Source organism: Rhineura floridana, chromosome 3, assembly GCF_030035675.1.
Source record: "Rhineura floridana isolate rRhiFlo1 chromosome 3, rRhiFlo1.hap2, whole genome shotgun sequence".
NCBI classification, from domain to species: domain Eukaryota; kingdom Metazoa; phylum Chordata; class Lepidosauria; order Squamata; family Rhineuridae; genus Rhineura; species Rhineura floridana.
In genome coordinates this window covers 189,351,318-189,378,766 of record NC_084482.1, presented here as the reverse complement: position 1 = coordinate 189,378,766, position 27,449 = coordinate 189,351,318, and the positions used below count along the sequence as shown (strand labels likewise).

Genomic DNA, 27,449 nt, shown 5'->3' with positions numbered 1-27,449 from the left:
GGCATGCAGACAATTAGCAAATAGCAGATGACATCATCATCCCTGCTAAGTGTGGTGCCTCATTCCTTCCTGGACCTTTCCTGCTACACCAACTGTTCCCATGTTAGAAGAACAATTGGTATCTCCACATAAGGCAACTCCTTCCTGTTCTTTGTGTAAGAAGGACTTTCTTTTTTAAAAGAATAATGGGCATTAGGGGCGCTTCCAGTTTGTCACTATTTTCAGGTGGGATTCAGTCACAAACTGACAGAACTGTGCAATTAAAGTCGATTTGGAGCTCTTGTGCAACACACACACCCCAATCTCCCCACAAACAAATCTTTCTAGATTATAAAAGATTATAGAAGTAATACTGGTCATTAAATGCAAAGAAGGTCTATTGGGGAATATGTTTATGGGGTTCCTCAGTGTTCTTTGGGGCTCAGGACCCTAAGATTTTGGCAGATAACTCTTCCTTTGGTCAGATATTTTATATATGGTTTTTTTTCTTTTGGCCCCTTTCACGGAGAGTGGGATTTGGTCTAGCCTAGGAACGCCCGAAATCTGCCTTGGAGGAATAACTGAGCCACGCTGCGGCAGTACCATCTTCCCTTGCCGCTGACTGTGCTGCAGAGGCGCTGCCCTCAGCCTTTACGGCCCAGCCTCTTGCCAGCGCCTCTTCCTCTGCCTTGTAAGTCTCCAGGATCCGTACCCTGTTGCCAGGCTGCCCCTTTAAGCGCCCCGACAGGTGTTGCTCAGCGGGTGAACCGGACGGAGCCTGCGGATTGGCAACTCGAGGGGAGATGGGGATGATGTCATTGCACATGGTCCGATGTCATTGGCGGAGAGGCGGGCCTGGCCAGCTGATCAAGGTCCTTTGGGCAGAAGGAGGTGCAGCTCCCCCTCCTCTGCCGCTGCAATAACCCCGTGCGCAAAACTGGGCGCTGTTCTTGGCGGCCCTGCCCCTACCGGCCCGCGGGGTGAGGGAAGGTAGGTGTCGAGCGCCCCTTGGGGGAGCGGAGCAAGCAGGTACCTTTTCCTGGGCTTGTATTAGGGGGATGGGGTGGTGGGCATTCCGTCCCGAAGGCAGCCAGCTAGCCAGCTTTCCCCCGTCCGCGTCTGGAATCTCTCCTCTTTGTCACAGGGTTATTGTGCGCAGAAGCGGTGAGAGGCCCAGGAAAAGGTGCGTCCGGCCCGGCCTTCTCTGAGTGTTGATCCGGGCATGCCTCAATAACCAGGGAGCTTTGCCCTGCCGGAATCCACGCCCGCTCCATAGATGCGGCCCGGTCCTGCGCGTGTTTATTTGCAAGTCAACCCTGCCGAGTTCAGTGTGATTTTTTCCCTGGTGAGTGTGCCTCAAATTCGACTGTGTTGTCCTGTTTGCGGCCGGGTGCTCTCAACTACAGAAGGATCGGGTCTCTTTCTTATGCTGCGCATAAATCAGGATTGCTTACTTCAAATTCGTTAACTAGGCTTCTGAGAAACAGCTTGTGGTTATTCTGGATTAATTAATTTCAAACGAAGGGTGTGTAGTGTAAGGATTAGCGCAGGCAGCAAGATCTGGTTGTCTGAAATTATAGGTCTCAAGACTGGGGTTGGTATCTTTATCAAAAGTGGGCGGGGCCCTTTTGGTTTTTCCCATATCTCTACAGCAGTGGTAGCTAATGTGGAGCCTTCTAGATGTTGTGGACTGCAACTCCCATAATCCCTGACCATGATGGCTGGGGCTGATGGGAATGGTAATCCATATCATCTGGACGGCACCACGTCCGTGATTTACACGACAGCAAGGAGGCTCAGGGCCAAGCCTTTCAGAAGCCAAGCCTTTCATCTTTCAGAAGTCTTGTAAATGTGTGCACGTGTAGGCTTTTGGTCTTCTCTCTCTGTGTGTGTGTTTTAAAACTTGATGTAAATTGGCTTTTTTATTTGCATGCTAGTAAAGATATAGTTATCTGTCTGAGGGCTAGAAACTTAAATACTGAAGTACTTACGTCTTTCCTGAGAGGACTGGGGATGATGCTAAAGGTAGCAAGAGGTAATCAACCCCCTGATCCCACCCACTACCTCCTCTGCTGCTTCAAACACAGGAATGCTCAGCTTCTAAAAATGGGATGAGGATCTAATGCACCAAACTTCCTGAACGCCTAGATGCCTAGGATTAAAATTATGCTTGGGGAGGAATTGTTCACAGTGGCATATTGCCCATTTAAAAAAAAAATCTTTAATATATGAAGAGCAACCAGTGGTTCTCCTAAGAATGCCCTCTTTACCTGTTAGAATAACAGACTTTCTCTGTCCTGTGTCCTTGAGAGCTCTAAGAGTAAAGGGTACAGGCACAAGGCCCAGGTTAAGGCTATTGAAAGCAGATGAAACATTATTTTGTACAAACACACTAAACAGCCTTCTGCAACCTGGCACCCTTCAGATGTTTTGGACTCCAGCCTTCCATCAACTCCAGCCTGAGTGGCCAGTGGTCAGGGAGGATGGGAGTTAGAGTCTAACAACATCTGGAGGCCATTAGAAGTCCTAACCAGGTGGCAGCTGGTGAGAGGGCTCGCCCTCACGGGTATACTCTTCCCAAGGGACAGTTTCTACTTTTTATTAGGTTTCCCTGCCATTAACTGCTTTTCTACAGCATTATGTGCTATATTAGGGCCAGACATCAGAATCTCTTGGTAGATTGCTGGATGATTTCAGTAGCTTGTTTAGCAATCCCCATTCCATTACATTGGACCTAGCTGTATCTGGATGGAGTCAGGAGTTTCCTGTTGCTCTTCTGTCTTGTGTCTGAAAGAGACAATAAAGTTCTTGCCCCTCCTCCTGATTGATGAGTCTCTTCTTTTTCCATAATGTGGCATTGGAAGTGGGATTTCTGAAAACAGTAGAAGAAATAGAAGAAGAGTTGGAAGACCCAAATCTACTTAAAAGGTGATCCTGTGGACACACTCTTTTAGGTCCCTGATGCCAAACCGCGTAGCATACAAATACCCTGCAGAATCCCCATTCCTTTACTCCATAACATGGGAAAGGATGAAGAAATATAGCATAATTAAGGAACTCGGCAGGAACAAAAAGGGGGAAAGCACCAAATGATAGTCAGAAAAAGTTTCAGAAAGCCTGATTTTGGCTGACCATTAGGAAAAACTTTGTAACTGTTAGAAAGTACGACAATGGAACCAATTACCTAGGGAGGTGGTGGGCTGTCCAACACTGGGGGCATTCAAGAGGCAGCTGGACAGCCACCTGACAGGTATGCTTTAAGTTGGATTCCTGCATTGAGGAAGAGGTTGGACGCAATGGGCTTATACTCCCCTTCCAACTCTGCTATTCTATTATAAAGAGGCAAGCCCTCGTGCTGTGAAGATGATTTATTTATTTGCTCAAAACGTTTAGGAAATAACCTCCTCCAGGAGCTAAAAACAAAAATAAACATAAACAAAAATATCTGTCAGACAACACCATCATCATTACTACAAAAATATTATTACAAAATTTTGAGACCACATCTAATATTAAAACTTAACATCCTATTGTTTTAATATTCAATAGTTAAAAATGCATTCACCCACAGTAACGTGACTTTAATTATGCTCTGACCTTTGACAAAATGAATAGTCAGAAAATTATCATTTTTTACAACTGCGCAATTAGAAACTCCTACTGACTATTCATTTTGTCATTCATTATTAATTTTTTTAGGCTGTTAAGTTTATTTTTGTTTTTAGCTCTTGAAGAAGAAGTTATCTCAAAAACACGTTGAGCAAATAAATAAATCATTTTCACAGCACCAGAGCGCACCTCTTTCTCTGACTGATCATTAAGGAAATCATGAAGCCTATTGGCACAGAGTGCAGGCTCTTTTGAAGTTGCCCACCTGGCAAAGCTGGCCTGCAGTGGTGGTGGTGCTAAGGATTCGGCCTGCCAGCTGAATCCAATTCCTCACCTCTGGACTAAACAATATAATGACATGATCCACCCAATTATCCACCCAAAAACCTGTCCCCAAATTAGGCTGTAAGAATCTCTGATCTGTAGTGACTCAGATGGAGGTTTGTATTTATATATGCTGTTTATGGCTTGGGGGGAGGGGGAGTTGGAAGATTATTTATGTGGTTATCATTTTGCACCTAGCTGCTCCCCCAAGCAACTGTTTTGTACCTGGACCCATCTGGTGGACATCATGGTTCTAGTAAAAGTATATTCCACAAGCCTGAACTTTGCCCATCCCTGGATCTGCCTGCGAATAGGGATGGAAGAGAAATTAGATTCAGTTCACATTTCAATCCGAAATGATCAAATTTGTACTTTCCAAAACAATTTGAGGACCGAAACATAGCCATAGTTGACATAGTGAAGTGAAATTCATACTTATCTGAATTTTGTGATGCAGGTCTCCTAGCAGTGTTTACAAAAATGCATATGTTAGGGGGAAATGTGTAGAAAAATGATTATATTTGTATAAACCACATACAAAAATGCATTATATTAGGATAAATTACTTGCAAAAATGTGTACATTCAGTCAAAATTGCATACAAAAATGTGGTTAGTAGGAGAAATTCATACTAAAATGCTGTAGAATTTTGTGAGGATTTTTTTAAAAATTGAGAATTGTTGCAGAAATGTGAACTGAATTTAAGACTGGAAAAATGAGAAACTGAGAGAGCCGAAAGGCACAGATCCTTCCGTCCCTGCCTATGCTACAGGTTGAGCTCCACCCAGTGGGATAATCATATCCTCCTAGCTTTATATGGTGGTGAAAACACTTTTGACAGCTACAAGAATCTGTTTCAGTCCTTTAATTTTAGCCAGAGCTTCCCCCTCTTGATGTCATGAGCCCAGTGGAGAACTCTTGGCAGAATGGAAAAGGAGGAGGAAGAACACTGGTATTCAGGGGAGCGGCCCAGTGGTCTGTAACGGGGAGTGGGTGCAACTGAGGAAGACTTCAGCAGTTTGCCCAGTGACAGTCCTGCCCCCAAGGCATAGTCTGTGGTAGACAGGAGTGACTCTAAGGGAGACCCTCCCATCACCCTGCCTTTGGACCCGCTCATGCCCTCAGGGTCAGAGATGTGGGCAGAGGTGGAGCCTGGGGAAGAACTGGCAGAGATGTCTCCATCGCCATAGCCAAGGATGCATCGCTATCTGCGCAGGTGGGAACAGACTGGGTCCACTGTTCAACTCATTCGTAGGAGTGCTGGTTTGCTAGCCCAGTCCCCATCTGGGCAAGTAGCATGCCCACCCCGAGATTGCATAAGAGGTCTCGGGAGGCATGTCAACTTGTTGCAACAATGTCTTTGCTTGAATAGCCGTGCCATGTAGAGACCTGAGTAATGTGTAACTTCATCTAAGTACTGCTCTTGAGTTAAGTTTTGCATTCAAAATAATGAAGAAAAGCATGTCAGTGATCCTGAGCCTGATTCCTAGGGGTTGAGCCAGGACACTTGAACCCTGGAAACTCTTTCAGAAGCTGGCATCAGACCCTGGAATCTGAATTTCCAATAACCAGTGTTAGCTGGGGCTGTTTTTATCTGAACCATCTGGCTGGGAGAAGAATCCCAGTGAGCAGGCACCTTATCCTCGCTACACAATGCGCCTGTACAACTTGTGACGCAGGAAGTTGAATGCAGCCCAACCAACCATGTATGGTGACCTGCCTAGTGCTTGACAGGCCTGTTTGTCATCTACCCTGTCCCATTTATGAAGTCCTTTCCAACAGGTAACAAAACAAGAAGGTTTATTGTGGGCTGTGTTATATGGCTCGTGGGTTGCATTGGCTGCTACAGAGAAGCCATAACCAGGCACCTGCAATGCGTTGTCGGTCATCGGGCAAGGTTTCTGAGTCATGGCACAGTTTCAGGATAGGCTTGAACACATAAAATCAAAGAGTTAAGAGAGGACCTTCTGGGTCATTTTGTCCAAACCCCTACTCAGTACAAGAAATCAAGAACTAGAGCATCCCCAAAAGACAGCTGCCCAGCTTCTGGGTGAAGACTCCTAGCAAGGGAGAGCCTACAACCCATCTAATTGGATACACACCATACCTTTAAGGCACATGGCTTCCCCGAAAGAATCCTGGAAACTGTAGTTTACCCCCCCACAGAGCTACAATTCCCAGCACCTTTAAGAAACTACCATTCCCACGTGTGTGTGTGAGAGAGAACATGCTTTAATTGTGCTTTAAATGTATGATGTGCTTGTAGCCTTACGTAAGTTGCACCATTGTTGAAATGTTCTCTTTTTAAAAAAAAAAAAACATTTTCTTACGTTAACTAATTTGCTGCTTTTCCAGAAAGTCAACTTGGATTATTTTGTATTTTTGTTTATTTTAAATATTTCCAGACATATCATCTTATGTTACAGTGGCAAAATTTGACATCCACATTGCCTGGTATTGTTAGTGAGATCTACACTTTTAGGCCACGATTCAAAGGGGGGGGGCGAGGTAGGCAGGAGAAATCTGTAACCTGATTTGCCAGATGATCACTGTCCTGGAATCATCAGCACTTATCAGCTTCTCCAACAGGACTACCACCCACTTCATGGCTCTTCCTCCTTTCTTCCAGTCTGGTCCCTGGTGTGAAGATGGCTTTGCCCTGGAAGAAAATCCCACTTGCCCTGCTCTCATTTATCTTGCCGTTCCTTTGGGTCCCAAGCCTGACTGCTTCCCAGCAAGAGCCCTGCCAGACCTGCCGGGACCTCGCCAGCAACTTCAATAAGGTGGGAGGCTTGAAAGAGTTTCAGTTTGGGCTGGGGTATAATCACGATTGCCCAAAAGTTGGGACATGCAAGCACTTTGCATAGGAAGCCACTACCCAGTCCACCCTGAGCTCCTGTCTCAAAGGAGGGCTGGGGTTGGAGCAAGACCTGCTGAGAGATATGCCAGGGTGGGGATGAAGCAGGGGCTTTGCCAGTGGAGACTAGAGGCTGCGATGTCAGTGGGGCAGTGAACCCGCTTTGAGCAGTTTCACTGCCCCACTGACATCAGAGCCACCAGTCTCCTCTGGGTTTTGCTGAACATGTGTTCCAAAGGTCAAGGAATTGTGGCTTGCATGTAGATTGTGGGGTAAATGGTTTTGTGGGGGAGAGGGAGAAAAAAATTAGCTTTGGGATTGCTGTGAGCCTTCTCCTGCCTTCCCAGGGTCTGGAGCGGACACAGCGAGAGAACTTCGGGGGCGGGAACACAGCCTGGGAAGAAGAGAAGCTTGCAAAATATGCAAACAGGTGACCTGAGGTCTGGGCTGGGCCAGGCCATTGGTGAGATGCTGCTACGGCACACCTTGTTGGGGGGATGGAAAACCCTCATTAATATCCTGATCGGAAAACAGCTCAGAAAAATCAGCATGGCCATGATTATTCCATTACATGTAAACTATGACCTCTAATGCAAATTTCAGTACCTTAAGTGGAGTACTAAAAACTCCAGATGAAGCTGATACTCTTGATTGTTAAAAGCAAGTTTCCAGCCCTCTAGATTATGAATACAAAAACTGAATACAAAAACTGAATACTAATATGCATTTATACAACACTTTACTTACATTGCCCTAGTATAGTGGTTCCTAAATTTGTTTTCGTAGAATTCAAATTATAATACAATAAAATACGATATAAGAAATAAAGGAAGCAATAAAACAAAATTAATAAATCAGTATGAATATTGAATGTGGGCATGTCATGGGCCACCTGAATTAAGCTCAGTTTGGGAACCCCAACCCTAGCAATCCTTACAACAACCCTGTAAAGTAGGTCAGTATCATTATCCCCATATTACAGATAGAAAGTACAGCGATGGCCACCTAATGAGATCCTGGTTGAGATTTGAACCAGGGATTCCTAGTTAATTTATTATTTATTATTTGATTTATATCCCGCCCTTCCTCCTGGCAGGAGCCCATCAGGGAGAAGACAGGTGTCACATGCATAGGGCAGTGGGGCCAGTTTGAATGCACCCTCACTAAGTTCCATTCAAACATATCGCCAAGGCTGAGCTGGAAAAAAAATTGCAAGTAAACATTTGAGGCTGACTGTGCAATATGCTGATTGGTTAACCCCCTGTGTTGTCATCAAGATCCTCTCCTAGTACCTGAAGTGGTTTTGGCACATTAAACAAACATTTCCTTTTTGTTATTAATAAAGATGATGAATGAACAAGTGAATGCCAAGAAAGTTCATGTTGCACTTTACCACACACACCACACACACAGCAGTTGAAGGTGTGGACAGGTAGAATACCAGCTGTATTAGCATTTGATCTGCTGGCATTCATGTCTTTTCATTTTCGTTGTGAACTGGCTGAGGATGTGCTATGATGTATCATCTATTATGTCAGTCTTCTCCTTGCATCTTATGTCAGTCTTCTTCTTGCATCAGATATCAATACGGATTTGTTGGCAGTATGTTCTAAGTTTAGAAAACACAAAGGTTTTAGCTGTAGATGAGGTTTTCATTGATGGGCGGGTAGGGCATGGCTATCAGCAGCTCCTTCTGCTCTCGATGACTGTCACACCATCTTGGGTAGTCCTATTTATTCTTTTGGTGTATTTATAACCCACCCTTTATAACCCACCCAGAGTGGGAATGCATGTAACATTAAAACCATAATTAGCAATATTTCACAAGCTAAAACATATGGAACATAAAGATAAAATACCCATAAAAATCTGTATCGCAGCAGAGAACAAATAAAGCACCTATCTTTGCTCTTCTGCTTTTCCAGTTCCTTTGGGGGGTATGTGTGAAGATGTCTGTATCGTGTGTCTGAAAAGCCAAAGCTCTGGACTCAGAGCAATGCCTCACAATCCAAATAACTCAAGGAACTACAAAAGAAGTAAAGCACAGAAAAAATTACCATTTTCTATATTCTCTCTATATATGGTGATATATATCACACTGGAATAAAACTGAGTTGTACTCAACTATGTCCTACTCAGAGTAGACCTAGTGAAATTAATAAACCTAAGTTAGCCATGTCTATTAATTTCAATGGGTCTGCCCTGAGTAGAACTAGCATTGAATACCACCCATTGTCTTCAGTGCCTGCCAGAAGATGGGCAGTGAAGGAAGCAGAATAACCTTTCCTGGCCTGCTGTTCTGTGGTCTGGGTGCCACAAATGAGAACATTAGAAGAGTCCTGTTGGATTAGCCCATCTGGCCCAGCATCCTTTTCCCCCACAGTGACCAATCAGATGCCTCTGGGAAGCTCACAAGCAGAGCGAGAGGGCAATAGTCCCCTCCTGATGATGCTCCTCTAGCAACTGGTATTCAGAGGCATGCTGCCTTTGATGCTGGAAGCTGTGTATCATGGCTCCTGGCAGCCATGGGTAGCCTTATCCTCTATGAATTTTGTCCACTCTCCTTTTAAAGCCATCTCAGTTGATGGCCATCACCATATCTTGTGAACTAAGACTTGAGCTAGAAAGGTCATGAACCCATGTTGTTGCTACTACCTTTTGTATGAAGTACTTATTTTTTTATGTCCTGAATCTCCCATCACTGATTTTCATACAATGACCTCAGGTTCTAGTATTGTGAGAGAGAGGAAGAAAAACTTGCTCTCTATCCACTTTCTCTATAGCTTGCCCACCCACCACAGATAAGGAAACTTGAAATTTTTAAATACTTCAGTTTAGGAAGTTTATATATCCTTACTCAGTTTGAATACTTAAGCCTGGACTTTTGTGGAAAGGGTCATTTGTCAACCAAGTAAAGATTTATGGTAACTGATGATGAGATTATGGGTGAAAGATAAAGATAGTGACCTTATTAAAAATCCTTTCCATTAAAGGTGCAAAGATTGCAGGCAGTCATAGTGGTCTGGGTCCCCCCCAAAAACAGGACCATCATATCCTTTTTTTTTAACCAACTAAAAGTGAGCAAGCTTTTGAGTTCATCAAAACCCTTCATCAGGCTATATATGGAGTACAAAAGAAAAGAGAAAGTATGTGTGTGGGGGGAGAAAGAAATATGGTCTCTGAAGCCTAACCTAATGAGACTGCAATCTGATGCACATTTACTTGGGGGAGTAAGGCCCATTCAACTTTTGAGTAAACATGCATAGGGTTGCATTGTAAGTCTGCACAACACCTCTATTCCATCGTGGCCCAAGTCTATACATAAAGCAGAATGAAGTGACGGAATGCAGAGGTGGTAGAACAGACTGTACCACTGCGGGTGGAGGGGAATCGCATTTTTAAGCACTCGTATTGAAAACTGAGGAAATGAGCACAGCTGGCACAAGGCTAGGATAGAACCTTTCTCTCTGCTGCTCTTGCTGCTGTTTGCAGGAAGGTGTATATATGGCGGCACACCCAAATCTGGATTCTCCCGTCTGCAGTCTGATGTGGCACAGTCCATTCTGCCATGTCATTCTCACTTCCTCCTGCATGTACAAGCCAGATCTTGAACGGTTGCAAACTGCAGTGCTGGACTGTCTGTTATGCCCAACAACATCTCTTTTCTCCCCATTTCTCTTTCCATTTCTTTTTTGTTATTAATCCAGCTTGTTGAAAGCGTTTTGTGAAGTCAAAAGTTTCCTTGCTTCTCTCTGATTGGTTGTTGCCGTTGTTGTTTGTTTTAAGCTGTTCCTAATAAAAATATGATGCTGTTTTTTTGCTTTTGGGTTCTTTTCTTTTTTCCATAAAGAGGAGTAGTAGTGACCTATCTCACTGGGTTGTTGTTGTAAGGATTAATTATATAAGGAACTTTCATCCACCCTGGTAAACATCATACCTGTTTGTTCCATGCTAGCACAGCTGTCACCCACAGGGCTCCCTAGGGTGGCCTGCCTGCCATATTGCCAGCTCCTAACTTTACTCTGAGGTGAAAGGAAGGCATTAGGGACTGGCTGCTTGAGCACAGAAAATGCAAGTTATCTTGGTAGAGTTTTGAGAAAGATGTAAAGCCAGTCAGGCTCTGCTGAGAAAAGTGGGGAGAATGTTTATGAAGGGTTGATTGGACAGAAGACAAGGCAAGAAGGGGGAGAGAAGCGGGTATTGGTCAAGAGGGCAGACTTTCTGAGTCTGGTGGAGGGGCTGCTTTGGTTTGCCCAACTGCCCCAATGCTCACCCAGACTCTTTCTCTCCTTCCAGTGAGACACGCCTGCTGGAAGTGTTGGAGGCGGTGTGCTCCACGTCTGACTTTGCGTGCCACCAGCTGCTGGAACAGAGTGAAGAACATGTGGAGCGTTGGTGGTTCCATGAGTGAGTGGGAAAGAGCTAGACTGAGCCCATCATTGAATGCTTCTTTACACACCCCTGGACACCCTTCTTGTGCAATGAACTAGTGGCCAGGGATGTTATGGAGCAGGATGCAATTGAAAATCAGGGCTTTGGCCTTTCCAACGTACCACATGTAGCAGTGTGAGGAGGAAAATGGGGGGAATCACCCCTGGATTTTGAGCTTTTCTGATGTCACTGATGTGGAGTCCACTTCCTACTTCAATTGGTGCTCAGAAAATTGGCACTGAAATGCACGATCGCAAGAATCACATGGTGAAGCTTTCTAGATTGCAGTTGTGGGTGGTTAGGATATCACATTTTTCTTCCTTGCTTGATAATTTTGTACCTGCAAGGAACTGTTTACATGGGGGAGTGTTCAAATAAGCAATCCCCTCCTACACAGACACACTTGCAGATTGAAGCAGTAGAGCAACAATTGCATCATGTAATTCTCCATTGACATTTCCCACCCTACTGCTGCCAAAGATGGCCACAGCTCAGATTGGCCCAAGGTTTGGTGTATTATGGAGAAATATTGCCCAGGGGAATACAGAATATACAAGGATCTGCTTTTTCTTGAGTCAGTCTGTCTAGCCTAGTGCAATTTATTATGAATGGCAGAGGTGTCCCCCACTCCTGCTATCTAAGATTCTTTCTAAACTGGAGACAGTAGGGACTGAGCCTGGGAGCCTTGTATGAGCAAAACATGTGCTCTAACCATTGATCTGTGGCCCTAACAGGAGGTGGGATGTGGCAGGGAAAGGATGTCAACCTAAGGTTACAGGGAGGCAAAGAAAGGTTAAGTCACAGTCAAAGACACTTGGCAGTGGTGGAAGGGAGTGAGTAAAGATTCTAGTGGAATTGGCTGGGGCCAGGGAAGTTATTTTATTTATTTTTATTTCTCATTGCACTTATATCCCACTTTTCCTCCAAGGCGCTCAAGGTGGCATACATGACTCTCTCTCCTCTCTTTATTATCCTCATAACAACCCTGTGAGGAAGGTTAGGCTGAGAGACTCTGACTGGCCCAGGGTCACCCAGTGAGCTTCATGGCTGAGTGGGGTTTTGAACCCAGGTATCCCAGGTCCTAGTTCTACACTCTAATCACATCTCCTCCCTGGCTTTTTTTTTTCAATTAATTTTTATTCAAATTTTCAAAACCAAAACAATACAAAAAGAAAAAAACACAAATCAATAACTAATACAATAAAAAAAAGAAAAAAATATTGACTTCCGATTTGTCGTAGTTCAGCTACAAATCTATAATATATAACAAGCCTGTCTCTAAATAGATTATAAAATCACCTTCCTCCAGCGGTTATCTTAGTTGGTTTCAAATCTCATTAGCATCATATCATTTTATTCTTCCACAAAAAGTCAAACAGAAGTTTCCAATCCTTGAGATATATGTCCATCAATTTTTTTTCTAGATAAACATGTCAATTAATCCAACTCATCAAGTCTACTAAGTCCAGTAATTTCAAATCGCTCTTCTTCCATTATCCATATTGGTTCCATCTTCCATCTTCCGTCTTTACGCACCTAATAATCTTGCTGTCATAGTCATATAATAAGAGTCTGATAGGAATTTCCTTTATCACAGATATTTTCTTGCCATCAATTCCGAATGTATCACTGAAGTATTGTTGCAAAGCCGCATCTCTGTTCCTCTTTTTTACGTGATACACTAGCACATCTCTTGAAGATTTTTCCATTGACACAAAACAGGGATTTATTCTGTTAACTTTCTCCATTTCAAGTTCCATCAAGTCCTTCCAGTCCAGGAATTTTTTTGAACCGATAATATCTTTATCTCCAATCTCTTCAATTCCTTCAGGGACAGCGCTGAGTTTCAAACCGTAATATTTGTCTCCAGGATCCATCACAGCCAGGAAATCCAAATCTTTTTCCATGTCCATATTTAATCCAATCTCCATAGTTTGAACCTTGGCTTTAATTTCTCTTTCATCCTTTTTTGGTTTTCCAGATCTATCTTTATTCTCCGTTCTCATAGAATCCTGAATTTCTTTCAGCTCCTGTCTCATTTCGTCAAGTTCAATTCTCCACGCTTGACAATCATTTCTCAGTTCTTGTTTTATTGACTTAATCCCATTCATTATTTTCTGAAACATGTCTAAAAATAAAGTCCCTTCTTGTACATCCATGATCTTCTTAATTGTCATTCTTAAAGCCAAAGGAACAAAACTCCTTCAATTTTCAATGTCCCAAGCAAAGAGCAGTTTATTTCTTTATCCAGTTACAAAGGAGTTAATCTTTCAAACCAACTGGCGTCACACTCTAGACAGCCTTTATCTCTTATATGCCCAGAAGTGCAAAAACAGCTTTAGTTCACAGCGTCCAAATAACTAGTAGCAGAGAGAATGAGCAGATTCGTCAAAAAAAAAAGTAGATCAGAAAAAATAGTCCCAGACATATATTACACAAAAGTCTTATAAATCAAAAAGATTTCTCTTTTCTCTTCAAATCAGAAACCCCCCATCCGTTGTAATCTTTATAATGCTATTTTCCATGTCAGCTTTTTGCAATAAAAAAAAGATAGGCTATTTTTATATTCTTCCCCCTTAGTTCCGTGAGTAAAAGAGAAGGAAAGTTTTGGCTTACCCAGGTTTTCTTAATTGCTGTTCCTTTGCCAAATCTCTTTAACTGTATAGATAAGAAAGTGATAAGCATAGACAGGAGAATGCTTGCCTGTTAGTCTGTGTTTCTTTAAAGAAAAAAAAAACGGATCACTTTTTCAGCTGAGCTAGCTAAAAATCCTCGCTCTGTCCGAGCTGCTGGGAGACCTTCTTTCACAGACAATTCTGACGAATTCCAGTCTCCAACAATCACAACAAAGCTATGTGGGAAATCTCACGTTTCTTCCTTATCCGGAAGAAATTATCCTCAGTCAAAAAAGACCCTTCTGACTGGATTTAAGGCTGAAAAAGTTTCATCCAAGACAGGAGCCCATCTCAGAGGCTGCACAGGTGGAGGGATCCTCCTGGGAAGATCTCCTCCCTGGCTTTAAAGAATATAGGGAGCTGCCTCATACCAGGTCAGATTGTTTTACCATCTAGACCAGTATTGCCTACTCTGGTGATGGATCTCTAGGATCTTGGGGCAATTCTATCACCTGCTCCTTGAGCCTTTTAACTGGAGATGCCAGGGATTGAATTGGGGGTGTTCTGCATGCAACACATGTGCTCTGCCACTGCTGTGGTACCTACCGGTGGTTGCTGCTACTGTCTCAGCAAAAGGCCAGAACTCTCTGACCGGAACACAGAGCAGGTGGAGAAATCCATGCTATGGGAAGCTGAAGGAGGGTTAATGATGTTAAGAGTTTTTGGTAGAGGAGTGCAGAAGTTAACTGATCTGTTAAGACTAGTAGTTGAAAGAAAAAAGAAACTTAAGGCTTATTACTACAAACAGGTAAAGTTATACATGCTGAAGCAGCCATGCTGCTTGCACTCACGGAGCCATCAGTAACTAAGAACAAAGACAGGAAGAGAAGGGAGGAGAGGAGCAAAGCCTGCAAAAGCAACAAACACTTTAGAGGAGGAATCAGCAGAGGGAGGAATAGATTGCCTTTCTGTCTGTTGCCCTTCTCTGATTCAGGTCACTTGTTACTCCCAACAAATGAGTCATAGGATTAGATAGGACAGGTAAATAAGGAGTGCAAGGCCCAGGTGCTCCAGGACCTTTGGCAGGGAAAGGAGGCATGTCAATTTAATATTTGCCCAAGATGTATATAGCTATAGGATAGGGATGGAGAACCTGTGGCCCTCTCGATGTTGGAGCTCCCATCATCCCTGACTGTTGGCTATGTGTGGTGGGGCTGATGGGAGTTGCAGTCCAGCATCATCTGGAAAGCCATAGGTTCCCCCATCCCTGCTATGGAACATCTCTTCAGGGGGACCTTTTTTACCTAAACTTGGCCGTTCCATTCTCAGGTACAGTGGAGGAGTTGTGTAGGGCCTATGTTTGTAATAAGATGCAGCATTGAACAAGAGGTAGCAGTAACAGAAGCTCTCTTTCCCCAGGCAGCAACAGCACCCTGATTTTTTCCAATGGCTCTGTATGGATGCACTGAAACTATGCTGCTCTCCTGGCACCTACGGCCCTGACTGCCACAGTGAGTTGTGAAATGCGACTTCCTGGGTCGTTGCAGTGATGGGTGCTCAAACAGTGACATGTACCTGAGACCCTGAACACATGGGCTGGGTCCCACGGTTCACTGATGGGGATCAGTCAAAGGCACTAGTTTGCTGTGTGGGATGCTTCTATGCCTGGTTCGCTGGGAGTGATTACTTTCCAAATAAGCCCTCTGTAGCCAAAGAGGACATGTCCAGAGGTTCTTGATTATGAAAGGTTGGTGAATGGGGGAGATCTGGAGGTGGTTTGCTTTTAGTAAAAGCTCAGTGAATGCAAGGTTATCAGCTGCCCCAGAAAGGGTGACTGGCTGATGGAATCCAGCCATTGTTAATTACATTGTCCACCTCTTGGGATATGGGAAGTTGGTGAAATTGAAGCGGCGGGGTATGAGGGCAGCTGGGACCTTTGAATAGAGTGAGATGGGATACAGAGGTGTTGCCACTGCAAAGGAACGGCATAAAGAATGGTGAGGAGGAAAGGTTGTAGGTTTTAGTGACATGGCAAATGGGGAGCTTTGAGCATCACAAGTTAAGCCCAGCATTTACTCATGTCTCTTCACAGCCTGCCCAGGAGGTGCCCAGAAGCCTTGCAGTGGGTATGGGCAGTGTGACGGTGACGGCACACGTGGGGGCACTGGTCTGTGCATGTGCCAGACGGGTTATGGTGGCCCCTTCTGTTCTGAATGTGGAGATGGCTACTACGAAGCATCTCGCAACGACAGCCACCTGGTATGTGCGGGTATGTAGAGAGCCCATGCTGGGCTGGACTGGGGGCAGGGTCTGGAGATGGAAGCTTGCTGCCCCCTGCTGTCTAGTACTGGTTAGTGACTTCCCTTCCTGACATTCCCCTACCCTCTTTCTCTTGAATGCCCGTGACACCTCTGGGCTCTTGAGTTTGGCTCTGTCTGTGGGGGAGTGGGGTTCAGAAAATCTCTATAATATTCTGCTATATAAAATATAAAAGCCAGCCTATCTATCTGTCTACCAGTCAAATATGTATACAGCCACAGCTCTTATACTGAAAAAGCTGGTGTACACATTTGACAAGCATCCTTATACATGCACACATGGTCTAAAAAGATAGTGTAGTAATACTAAGGGCTGTTTCCCCTGAACGCTTTGCACACCAGCCCCATGGCAATTCCAGATACTCCCCTCACCAAACCCCCAGCCCCCAGGGGTTGACCCACAGCCACCGCCTCCGTCTCCTGACACAGGCCCAGCTCATGCCCACTCACGCTCCTCAGTTAGTCACTCACATGGCCACCTATCCATCTTGCCATCACCACTGCCTGGCCATGTAGGATGAAGAGAGTCTGGTAAGAGGAGCAGCATGGGAAGGAGGAAGGTGGCAAGAAGCAGTGGACAGCCAGCCAGGTAATCTGTTGCTGCCGGTGCTGCTGCAGCCACCAATCCCGAGGCTGGCTGCCACTTCCGGCTGCCTTTCTCTTTCCTGTGCTACTTTACTTGCTGGACCATGTCTTCAACATAATTGGTTGAGTGGCAGGAGCCATGCTGTAGTTTGCAGCACCACCTGCCTGTGGTGAAACAAAGTGCAATGTGACTGCAAGATGACAATTTCTTACATTTTTATGTATATAGATATTACTCTATGTAATGATTATTGTATTTATTGTTTAATGTAGTTGTTAACATTTATTACTAACATAATATTTAGGAAGACAGGAATCAGCCTCATTCCAGGTCAGACTATTTTGTCTGTCTGGCTTAGGGGTAGCCCCAGCCGGCATAGCCAATGGTCAGGAATGATAGATGTCATTCAATAACATCTGGAGGGCACCATGTTGGCTACCCCTGATCTAGCTCAGTACTGTCTCATCTGACTGGCAGTGACTCTCCAGAGCTTTAGGCAGAGAGGGATCTTTCCCCATCACCTGCTGTTTGATCCTGTAGGTGGAGATGCCTGGGGTTGAACCTTGGCCCTCTTACATGCAAAACAGGTGGTCTGCCCCTGAGCTGAGGTCTCTGCCCATGTAAAACTGGTGCTTCAGTGAACCTTTGCAATCATTGTGTAACTTGGCATCCTTGAGCAATGCTTTTAAACCTGTTCTTAATTGGCTGAACATTGACACTGTCTATATGTACTGTTGCCACAGTTGGTACAAGTACATTGTCAAGCTGGAATGAATTCATTAGGAACACAGGAAGCTGCCTTTATACCAGGTCAGACCATGGGTCCATGTAGCTCAGTATTGTCTACATACTAACTGGAAGCAGCTGTCTGGGGTTTCAGACAGGGGACATTCCCTGATCTTCCTGGAGATGCCAGGGTCTGAACTTGGGACCTTCTGCACCCAAAGCAGATGCTGTACCACTGAGCTGCAGTCCTTCTCCTGAAGTGGAAGCATCATAGCCTTTTTTACATTCCTTGGCACAATATCAGGTTGGTTCTTGCAATATGAGTGGTACCTGCATTTCCTGCTTAGCCCCGTTTCCTTCCTGTATGACCTTTGGCCTGTGGGTATTGAACTGAAGTGTAGGACTCTGTGTAGGGGAGCAATGTCTTCCTTCCTTACTCACCACAGTTCCCTTAGTAGTTCATACCAGTCCTTCACAAGCTACTACTCTAGCCTGGGCTTGGAAGGATGGGAGGCTTTTGCTGTTCCCTCTACACACTAGGCTCTCTTCCCATCCAGAGTGCTACCGGGCCTGTGGACGCTGTTCAGGCCCTGAAGATTCAAGCTGTCTACGCTGCAAGAGGGGCTGGATGCTGCATGACCGAAGATGCATTGGTGAGCTTGTGGGACTAGGCCTGAAGGAATCCATGGTTGCTTAGCAACCTTTGCAAAAGGATGAACCCTTTGCAAGTGCTGTGTATTTTGGATATAGGTAACTTGTGGGGAGGGCAGATAACTCTTTTTGGGAAAAGCTCGGAACAAAGCAGTTGCATTATGTATCACAGGGCAAAGGAAGTTAATTCCTATGTGGGGAGAGAAGGGAACTGCTCTCTGTGATCCCCAGCTTGACATCTCTCTCCGTCTCACACAGACATAGATGAATGTGGCACAGACATGGCCCACTGCCGTGCCAACCAGTTTTGTGTCAACACAGAAGGTTCCTACGAGTGCCGAGGTAAGAGCTCTGAGCCAGAAAGTGGGCAGTGCAAGTGGGCAGTGTGTATTGTGCAGTCAAGGAGCGGGCGTGTATCTATTATTTATTTATTTATTTATCTATGACATGGGGGAAGTAATACCACATGGTGTGGTCTGGTGACTCTGCTCCTGGACAAGTGACTCCACGCAGCAAAACACAGCAGCAAAGCACAGCAGCTCTGTAGCCTGTTTTTTCCTCCTCCGGGACAAAACCCAGAATACATTATGTGGAACCACTCACTCCTTCATTGGGGCAGAGGAGGAAGAAATAAGCAGTAATAGCAAGGGCCACATCTTGAGGACAAATCGCATTTGGAGGACTTTATATATCCCAGGAGATTCCATCTCTCTTATTCCCTCTTGCCCACCTCCAAACCACAGCATTCCTTGTCCACAAGAGGTCAGTTTTCTGTGCCAGCCTCTCAATCCTGCCTTTTCCTTTCTGTTCAGATTGTGCCAAGGCCTGCATTGGCTGCATGGGCGCTGGACCTTCCCGCTGCAAGAAATGCAACAAAGGTTATCGGCGTGATGGTGTCAAGTGCCTCGGTAAGTCCAGTGAGCCAAGCAGTTTTCTGCTAGCTAACCCTGCCCTGTATAATTAATCTAGCAGAGAAAGCTGTGTGGCCTGTAGCAGGAGCAGGCCTTTAAATGAGCAGTACTGTTCCTGCCAACCCACGTGTTCAGGTAACACTGACGACTTGTTTTCCTTTTTACTGTAACCAGTTGCAGCTGGTGGCTCCATGTCAGTGGGGCAGTGGAATCCGCTCCGGGTTTTAGTCTGAAATGTTAACAACTTTCCTTGAAAGCTCAGACTAAAACTTGGAGCAGATTCTACAGACCCACTGACATGGAGCCACCAGTTGCCACTGGCTGAAGCACTGGAGCTTCTGAGTTGCTACAGGTCATTCCTTATTCTCCTCCTTCCTCGGTCCCATTTTAACTTGGGAATCAACAGTGGGACACCGTTGCAGAGATGGCCATTGAGAGTCTGAGGGGGTTGGTTCAACCATATGGGGTACAACAGTTCTGCTGTATGCTGGGCAGTGTCCATTGGAACTGGTGAGGTGGAAGGCCGGGAGATCACAAGACATTGGAGCCAGAGCCAATGACAGGCAGAGCCAATTCACTCCAGTTTTGTCCCCATCTCGTCCCACTTACAAGAGCAAAATTAAGGAGAAGGAAGGGGCCACCCCCCAACTGGTTCTAAGTAAGATGGTGGGCAGGTAGGGGATGTCTGAGGGCAGACTGTGGCTGGTGGGGCAGTGCCCCATTCACCAAAATGGACTGCACTAGTTTCAAACATACTATGACTATGGAAAAGGTCAGAAGGAGCCAAATACAGCAAGTGATAAAGAGGCTGATGGTAGCGATGGCTGTCCATACAAAAGGATCGGTCATTTTTATAGCTATATAGCTTCGGACCAGGATGCCTGAAAGATCGTCTTACCCAGTTGATCACTGTGCTCTGCAAGTGAGGGCCTCCTGCAAATACTCTCTGGAGGTCTGCTCCACGCAACATACATACCTTTAGTGTAGTAGCACCTACTCTATGAAATTCCCTCCCCTTAAATATTAGACAGGAGCCATCTCTGCTATATCTTTGGCACCTATTCAAGACCTTCCTTTTTCAACAAGCCTTTATCCCAATCTCCTTGTTTTGGAATTGCTTTTTAAGATTTTTTAAAAGATTTTTTTAAAAGGTGTTTTTAAGATGTTTTATTTTTAAGACGTTTTAAAGATGTTTTGTTTTTGAGATGTTCTAAGATGTTTTCAGTGTTTTGTTCTTTGTTTGCCGGCCTGGGTGCCTTCTGGGAGGAAGAGTGGGATAGAAATGTAATAAATAATAATAAATAATTATTGTGGCTTTTGAGCCATTGGGGACAAAAACAGTCTATTCTGAGAAGAGACACAGGGAAAGTTCTCTTTCTTTTAAATTGTGGTGAGGCGCAGGTGCCTTGCCAAAGTGAGAATCCCCTTATCACAGAAAACTCAGGAACCACTGCTGTATTCTATGGGTGAGGTCGGGAGACAGTAACGCTTCCTTTGTAAAAGATTGTGATGGCGGGAATTGGGCCTAGAAAGGTTTATGCTGGGCTCTGTGGAGAGCTGGCTCCCAACTCCCTGGTGTGACTTGCTTGCCTCTTTCTCCCAGACGTGGATGAATGTGCTGGTGAAATGGAGGAAGCCGTGTGCACGGGTGTCAATGAGGCCTGTGAGAATACAGATGGCAGCTATCGATGCATCTGTGTAGAGGGATATGTACGCAAAGAGGGAATCTGTGTGGAAGACAAGCCCCCAGGTAGGCCTCAGCAGCATCACTTTTGACAGCACATGTCCTCTAGCCGGGGAATTTGGGGAGGTGGTTGTAATAGTGTCCCGTGGATGTATGTGTGTGCCAGTGTGTGCTAATGTATCTTCAGATGGTTGTTTGCCCAGAAGAGTATTTTTGCCTCACAGACTGAGCCTTGCAGGAATGGTCGGGCTTCACAAAAAGTTACCACCACCTAGCAGTCAAGACTTCCCATTTATGGCCAGGGAGCTCATGCCATCAGCTCCTGAAGTTGGCCTGAGGATATTTTGGTAGCATTAGTTTGTTCCAATATTTCAAATTGTACGCTGTTTTGAATGTACAGAAAGCAGATTGTAATAAATAGTCTGTGGTAGCAAATACAACAAAGGGTAGCATGGCATCTTAAAGACTAAGGGAGCAACCCAAGTTGCATTTATGCCAGGCTGCGGGGAGTTGGATGTGGCAGATCTCCAGCTGAGCACAGTCGAGACCAGTGCAAGTGGAGCCAGTGTAAGCCGGCGTGAGGCCTGAGAAAGGGGCATGTTGGGGCGTGTCAGGGGAGGAGGTGAGGTGAGGGGACTTAGGCCACTTCCAACTTATGTTTGGAGGGCTCCTAGAGGTCCCAATCCAAGCAAAATTATGCCAGGAAAAAGGTTGGTCTAAGAAATAATTGCAGTAGAAGTCAATGGAGAGGGCTTAACTCCTCCGTAGGGATATTTGGGAGAGCAGGTGTTTACTTTCTGGTCCCTGCACGCAGCTCCCAGCTGAGCCGGTGTTTATCCAACCCAGAGGCTCCTGAATGGCAATTGGATGTGGCAGAACTTTATGCTGGCTTCTCTTCCTCCAGCACAACTTACGCCTGCTTCCCCTGAGTTGGATTGCTCTGTAATGCATTTATTATGGCATAAGTCATATGGACTGTGGCCCACGAACACTAATGCCGTGATAAATCTGTTAAGGTCCTTTATGACTTTTTGTTGCTTTTACCTGTGCATGTGTGAAATTTAAAACCAGAATGAGGGATGCATGGAATCTTTCTGTTTCTTACTACTTAAATATTTTTCGTCTGAAAGAGGCTGTATACACACCATATATTTAAAGGACATTGTGACATTCCCACCTTTTGGCTCCCCCTGTCAGGTTCCCACCTGCTTGTGGCTACCGCCTTTCACTAGGCACCACCTCAGGACACCACCAGTCAGGATCGTCGTTTTTATTTTTTCTCACTCCGCTCTAGCACAGCTCTCACAAGATCCCACTGCTAGGCAGCACCACCAGTCACTCCCTGTAAACAATACTGCTAGAGACTTTGCCTCAGTCTCTCTATAGCTTACTTTGTGTCTGGGTGCCCTTGCTGTCCACAACCCCCTTGTATCTTTGTCTATAAAGCATACAATCCTGGGTTGCTCTGGATACTTGACGTTGTTACAGTATCTCCCTCCATATGATACAGTTTCCCTTCAGCCTTGGTAATTACCCTGCCCTCCCTTCTGGTCTGTGTGTTCCCAGCCAAGGATCAGTAAACCAATAAAAGTATTTATTTGATAACACCAGGAAATAACAAGATTACTTTAGGAATGTTTAACAAGCGTATGGTTTCATATAGTGTCACTCTTTATGTTTCTGGTCATATATATACTGTCTAAATAGCAGCCAAATATAATCCAACCCTCCCTCAGAACTCTGCCAACCAACCCATCCAAATAACTTTCCACTAACGACTCTCCAACAACTCTCACCAACGGACCCCCTCTCAACTGTCATCCTCCCATTTATACCTTCAGCCATTCAAACACTCAGCCAATCATCATACAGCATTCTCCAGCCTTCCAACCCATGCTCTCCCCCCTCTCATTCAATTCACTTACCATATATCCCTTAATAAACCTGCACTTACCATATTTACAGGTTTTAACATATAAGGACATCACAGACATCCCTCCCTCCCCAAAAGCTATAATTTCCAGGATTCTTTGAGGGAGGAAAATGTGCTTTAAATGTATCATGTGTACACAGCCTTCTAGGTAAAAAAATACCTTTATTTAAACTTAGTATAGCCATTGGGGGCCTTAAATGAGAAAATTGCCCCAGGGGTCAGAGGCTCTTGGTTGACCATCTCTGCTCTTCCTTACGGCTTATTTCTTCTCCCATAGATGCTCCTGAGAAAGGATTTTTTGATGACATCACAGATGATGAGGTGGTTGTGCTGCAGCAGATGTTCTTCGGGGCCATAATCTGTGCGCTGGCCACATTAGCTGCCAAAGGAGACATGGTCTTCACTGCCATTTTCATTGGCGCTGTGGCTGCTATGGCTGGCTATTGGCTGTCAGAGCGCAGCGATCGTGTGCTTGATGGCTTTATCAAAGGCAGATAGTGCATGGCAAAGTGAACGTTCCCTTCTGCTTCCTGCCTCAGTGAGCCAGCTGGTGGACAGGAACTCCTTGACCCCACCCCCTACCCCAGCAGGTCTAATATCCAAAGCAAAGAGGTGGAAAGGCCAGTCTGTATCCTAATCTGGGCTGATGGAAGCCTCAACCTAGCATGCTGTGAAGGTAGAAATGGGACAAGAGACATGGCACTGCTCTGCAGCCCTAGTTTGGCTGATAGGAGGGCTCTTGACAGGATTTCAGATGGAGGGGATACCCCTTAAGGATGTATGAGGTCCTGCCTGGGTCACCATCAGTGGGCCTGTAGATCAGGTCCCCATTACCCTCTGATTGGCCCAGCCTTCTGCGCTCATGGGGTGATCTCAAATATGTTCTTTACCAACCCATAAGCTTCTGTCTCCCCCACGTTGGTCAATTAGGATGGACCAGGAAAAGGTTAGATCACTGCAGAAGGAAACATGGGATGGGGTGGACTTGGAATTGCTTCCTGCTGGCTTTTTGAGGGGCTGTCTCCTTGGCTGGGAGCCACTCTGTACATTATGCTGAAAGAAAAGGCAAAAACTGAGGCAAGGCCATTCTGGACTGTACCATATTGAATGCTTCCCCCACCTAAAGATCTTCCTGCATTCAATAAACTAGTACCATCGGTGAGGATGGTTTAGGGCACTGATAGGGAACCTGTGGCTCTCCCATTACTGCTGGAGTGTAACTCCCATTTTGCTGGCTAGAGCTGGTGGGAGTCCCACAACATTTAGAGGACTACAGGTTCCCTATCTCTAAGAATATAAGGAGAGCCTGCTGGATAAGGCCAATGACTCATCTAGTCCAGCATCCTGTTCTCACGTGGCCAACCAGATGCCTATGGGAAGCCCGCTAGCAAGATCTGAACACGAGCACTTACTCCTCCTGCGGTTTCCAGCAATTAATATTCAGAAGCATTCTGCCTCCAAAATCTCTTGTTTAGGGCATAATCTTCCTGATATGCTAGCTTACTACACACAGAGACCTTTTTATGGTGATGGGGGGGGGTAAGTGTATTCAAAGATAATATCCCACCTACCCGCACTCACCCCTGCAGTCTGAAGTGGTACAAGTCCAGAATTCTATCTCTGCTGCCTCATTCTATGTAATGTGCAGAACAGCTCTGATGCTGCCAGTGGCAGCTCAAGATGCAAAGGAAAACCTGAGTGGCATGCATGCCCATCCTTGCCCCTTTGCATCTGTGCACTTACAGCATTGCTTGTCCATCCATATCTCAGGAAAATTAAAGGTCTCTCTGTCCACATCTCACATGGTTCTGGCTACTTCTCTCGTGTGCTAATTGCATCTGTCCCACTGAGGTGCGTGGGGGAGGCTGCTTGAATTGGGTTCACAGCTGAGGACAAGGCCCACTATCTCATCCACTCTTAGATTTAAGGCACGTTCTAAAAATGAAGCATTGCAAACTTTTGCCAGTTACTTTACACACACAGCAAACACACGTATCTCCACACACATGTGGCTCTTGGAATATGCTCTTCCTTCACTTCCCTCATTGCCGTGTAGATCTTCTCCCACAGCAGAGATTGATTGCTGGGATTTCCAGCAGGGGTGAACCAGGTGATAAATAAGGGACGCTTTATTCCTCCCACGGAGCTTTGGAGATCTCAGCATTGCCTAAGATGGTCAGAGGGGGCTCTTCTCCACGTTCCATGTTTTGGAGAAGTACCTCATGTACGTGCAGCAGAAAAACAGGCTGCCTCTTGGTGGTGCCTTGACTGTTGAATGCCCTCCCAAGGGAGGTATGTCTGTTGCCAACGCTGCATTCTTTTTGGCACCAGGTTAAAACTTTTTTTTATTTGCCCAGATATCTTATATTACAATATTTTTAGCTGACTGGATGGTTTTAGTCCTCTAAATTTTATTTTATTGTTGGTTTGTGTTACAGTAGGAACCTAGGAAGCTGCCTTATACTGGAGTCAGACCATTGGTCCATCTAGTTTACTATCATCTGTGCTGACTGGGAGTGGCTCTCCAGGGTTTTCAGGCAGGAGTCTCTCCCAGCCCTACCTGGAGATGCCGGGGATTGAATCAGGGATCTACTGCATGTGAAGCAGACATTCTACAATTTGGCTTCCCCAACATTTTTATAATTTTAATTTTCTTTTTTTGCTGTCCTGAAATCCATTTTTGGATGGCTAGCTTGCACATTTAAAAAAAATAATCAAAGTAAGCATTTGGGAAACAGTGGGCAAAATGAAGCCCCCTGCTTCACATTAATGCTGGGAAAAACAGAAGGGAGTAAAAAAAAGAGGAAGGCCAAACAAGAGATGGATTGATTCCGTAAAGGAAGCCACAGACCTGAACTTACAAGATCTGAACAGGGTGGTTCATGACAGATGCTCTTGGAGGTCGCTGATTCATAGGGTCGCCATAAGTCATAGTTGACTTGGAGGCATATAACAACAACGCTTCACATTAAAGAACAAGGATCTTATTTATTTATTTACTATTTATTACATTTATATACCACCCCATAGCCGAAGCTCTCTGGGCAGTTTACAGCAATAAATCTTCTCTCTTTCCTCCTAGGTGGCATGAAATGCACTGGCAAGGGTAGAAAGTACTTAAACTGATTTGAAGCAAGTGGGCTGTGTGCACACCATACATGTAAAGCTCATCCCTCCTCCAAGAATCCTGGGAACTGTGATTTACCCTTCACAGAGATATAATTCCCAGCACCCGTAACAAACTACAGTTCCTAGGATTCTTTTCGGGAAGTCGTGCTTTAAATATATGGGGTGGCTAACTTTACCTTCTCCCTTCCCTTCCCCCATTTTTGCATAGTTATTCCACTGGGGCTGTGTACACACTATACATTTAAAGCATTTGATTTCCAACAAAGAATTCTGGGAACTGTAGTTTACTCCTTACAGCGCTACAATTCCTAGCACCCTTAACGAACTACAGTTTGCTGGATTCTTTTGGGGGAAAATAACGTGCTTCAAATGTATGGAGTATACGCAGCCGTGCTCTCAACGCAGTTGGAGATTTAGTCCGCATCTTCCAACAGGGCCAAGCCACCCAAATCAGTCTTGGTAGCTGCTGCCTCTCTTCCCTCACTGGTTAATTTGCAGCTGTTGGGCTCTTCAGAGATGCTGCACTTCCCTAACTGCAGCTGAACTTATGGTAGAAACACACTGTTCTGCCAATTCCAGTGCGTCTCCACCTCTCCTGAAAATAGGGGCACACAATGCTAGTCAAACCTCTCCCCTTTTTACTGTAAAACCTGGTGGGAGCAGCTTGAGTGCATTTTTAAAAATTGCCTTGAGACAGATTCCGCAACTGATGAGCAGGTCAACCCGTTCCCCTCCAGGTGTGGCTAATGGAAATGCTTTGCTCTGGCGACTGGTGTGCTTACAGCCAATGTGAAGTCTTCGGGGTCAGTTTGTAGTTGCTCTGTGATCTTGTTTCAAATGCCCCCCCCTTTTTCCGGATAGCTCTGAAGGAAGGCCTACTGCTCTCAGTATTATTTGGTTCCCCTGGTTACAGAACCCATTCCCAGAGTTCATTGCATCTGTCAGCAAAGTGCTGATAGCAGAGTGCTTGCAATCTGAATTCCCCTCCCCCCAGCCTCAGATTTAGTTTCTACACTGAATTTCTTTCCTTTTTTTTGGCAAGCTGCTGGGGCTCTGAAATAGAAGGTCCTGAGTTAAATGCCTTTACACGCAAGAGAGTACTTCATCCAACAATCTTGTGGCTAGTAAATAAATGAGAGGTTATCATATTCATATATATGATAATCTCTCATATGCCACTTTAATGTGAATCATGCCACTGTACTCTGTTAATCAGAAATTATCACTGCTTCCATTTATACAGTTACCAATATGAGTCATTAGAATTCTACTTCATCCACAAACATTCAGTGAAAGAGTAGGAAAATTCATGTTGATCGCAAAATCAAAACCTTTAGAAATGGAAATGACTTTGTCACATTGAAAATGCTTTTATCTACAAATGACAATAGCTTGGTTTTCTGAAAAAGTGATGGCATAATTCTTTCACATGACAGCAGCCTCTTCCAAGGGAAGGCAAGCTGGCAGATGGTATAACTCTATGCTTGATAATCTGCCCTGTGAATTGCAAATCAATTCTTGCAGGGAAGCTAAACTGCAGCGGTGCAGGTAATAAACTCTGCCACTGCAGCTTGGAATGGAGTCTGCCTGTTAGAACACACTCCTCATTTTTGCCTTTGCTGTGTATATTGCCTTTCATGCAGGACTGTATATACTCTGATCTTAAAAATAAGAAATAAAAATACTGCCTTGACAA

At 45.0% G+C, this 27,449-nt stretch overlaps 1 protein-coding gene across 2 annotated transcripts; it reads left to right on the top strand.

The window, feature by feature from the left end:
• The first annotated feature begins 697 nt into the window (after nt 1-697).
• Nucleotides 698-27,449, top strand: CRELD1 (cysteine rich with EGF like domains 1). Of its 2 annotated transcripts, none has more exons than XM_061618880.1 (12): nt 698-969; nt 1,124-1,324; nt 6,542-6,695; nt 7,117-7,199; nt 11,066-11,176; nt 15,235-15,326; nt 15,908-16,084; nt 18,003-18,098; nt 18,355-18,438; nt 18,909-19,004; nt 20,611-20,757; nt 22,902-27,449. In XM_061618880.1, exons 3-12 carry the CDS (start codon nt 6,561-6,563, stop codon nt 23,120-23,122), a joined length of 1,242 nt encoding a protein of 413 aa, XP_061474864.1. In that variant the 5' UTR covers nt 698-969; nt 1,124-1,324; nt 6,542-6,560; the 3' UTR covers nt 23,123-27,449. The 2 variants fall into 2 exon arrangements, with proteins under 2 accessions (XP_061474864.1, XP_061474865.1); XM_061618881.1 differs by having other exon boundaries at nt 698-1,008.

Coding starts and splice junctions, on each gene's coding strand:
- CRELD1 (XM_061618880.1), top strand. CDS start 6,561: ATGGCTTTGCCCTGGAAGAAAATCCCACTTGCCCTGCTCTCATTTATC. Junction 6,696..7,116: donor TCGCCAGCAACTTCAATAAG/GTGGGAGGCTTG, acceptor CTGCCTTCCCAG/GGTCTGGAGCGGACACAGCG. Junction 16,085..18,002: donor CAGCCACCTGGTATGTGCGG/GTATGTAGAGAG, acceptor CTTCCCATCCAG/AGTGCTACCGGGCCTGTGGA.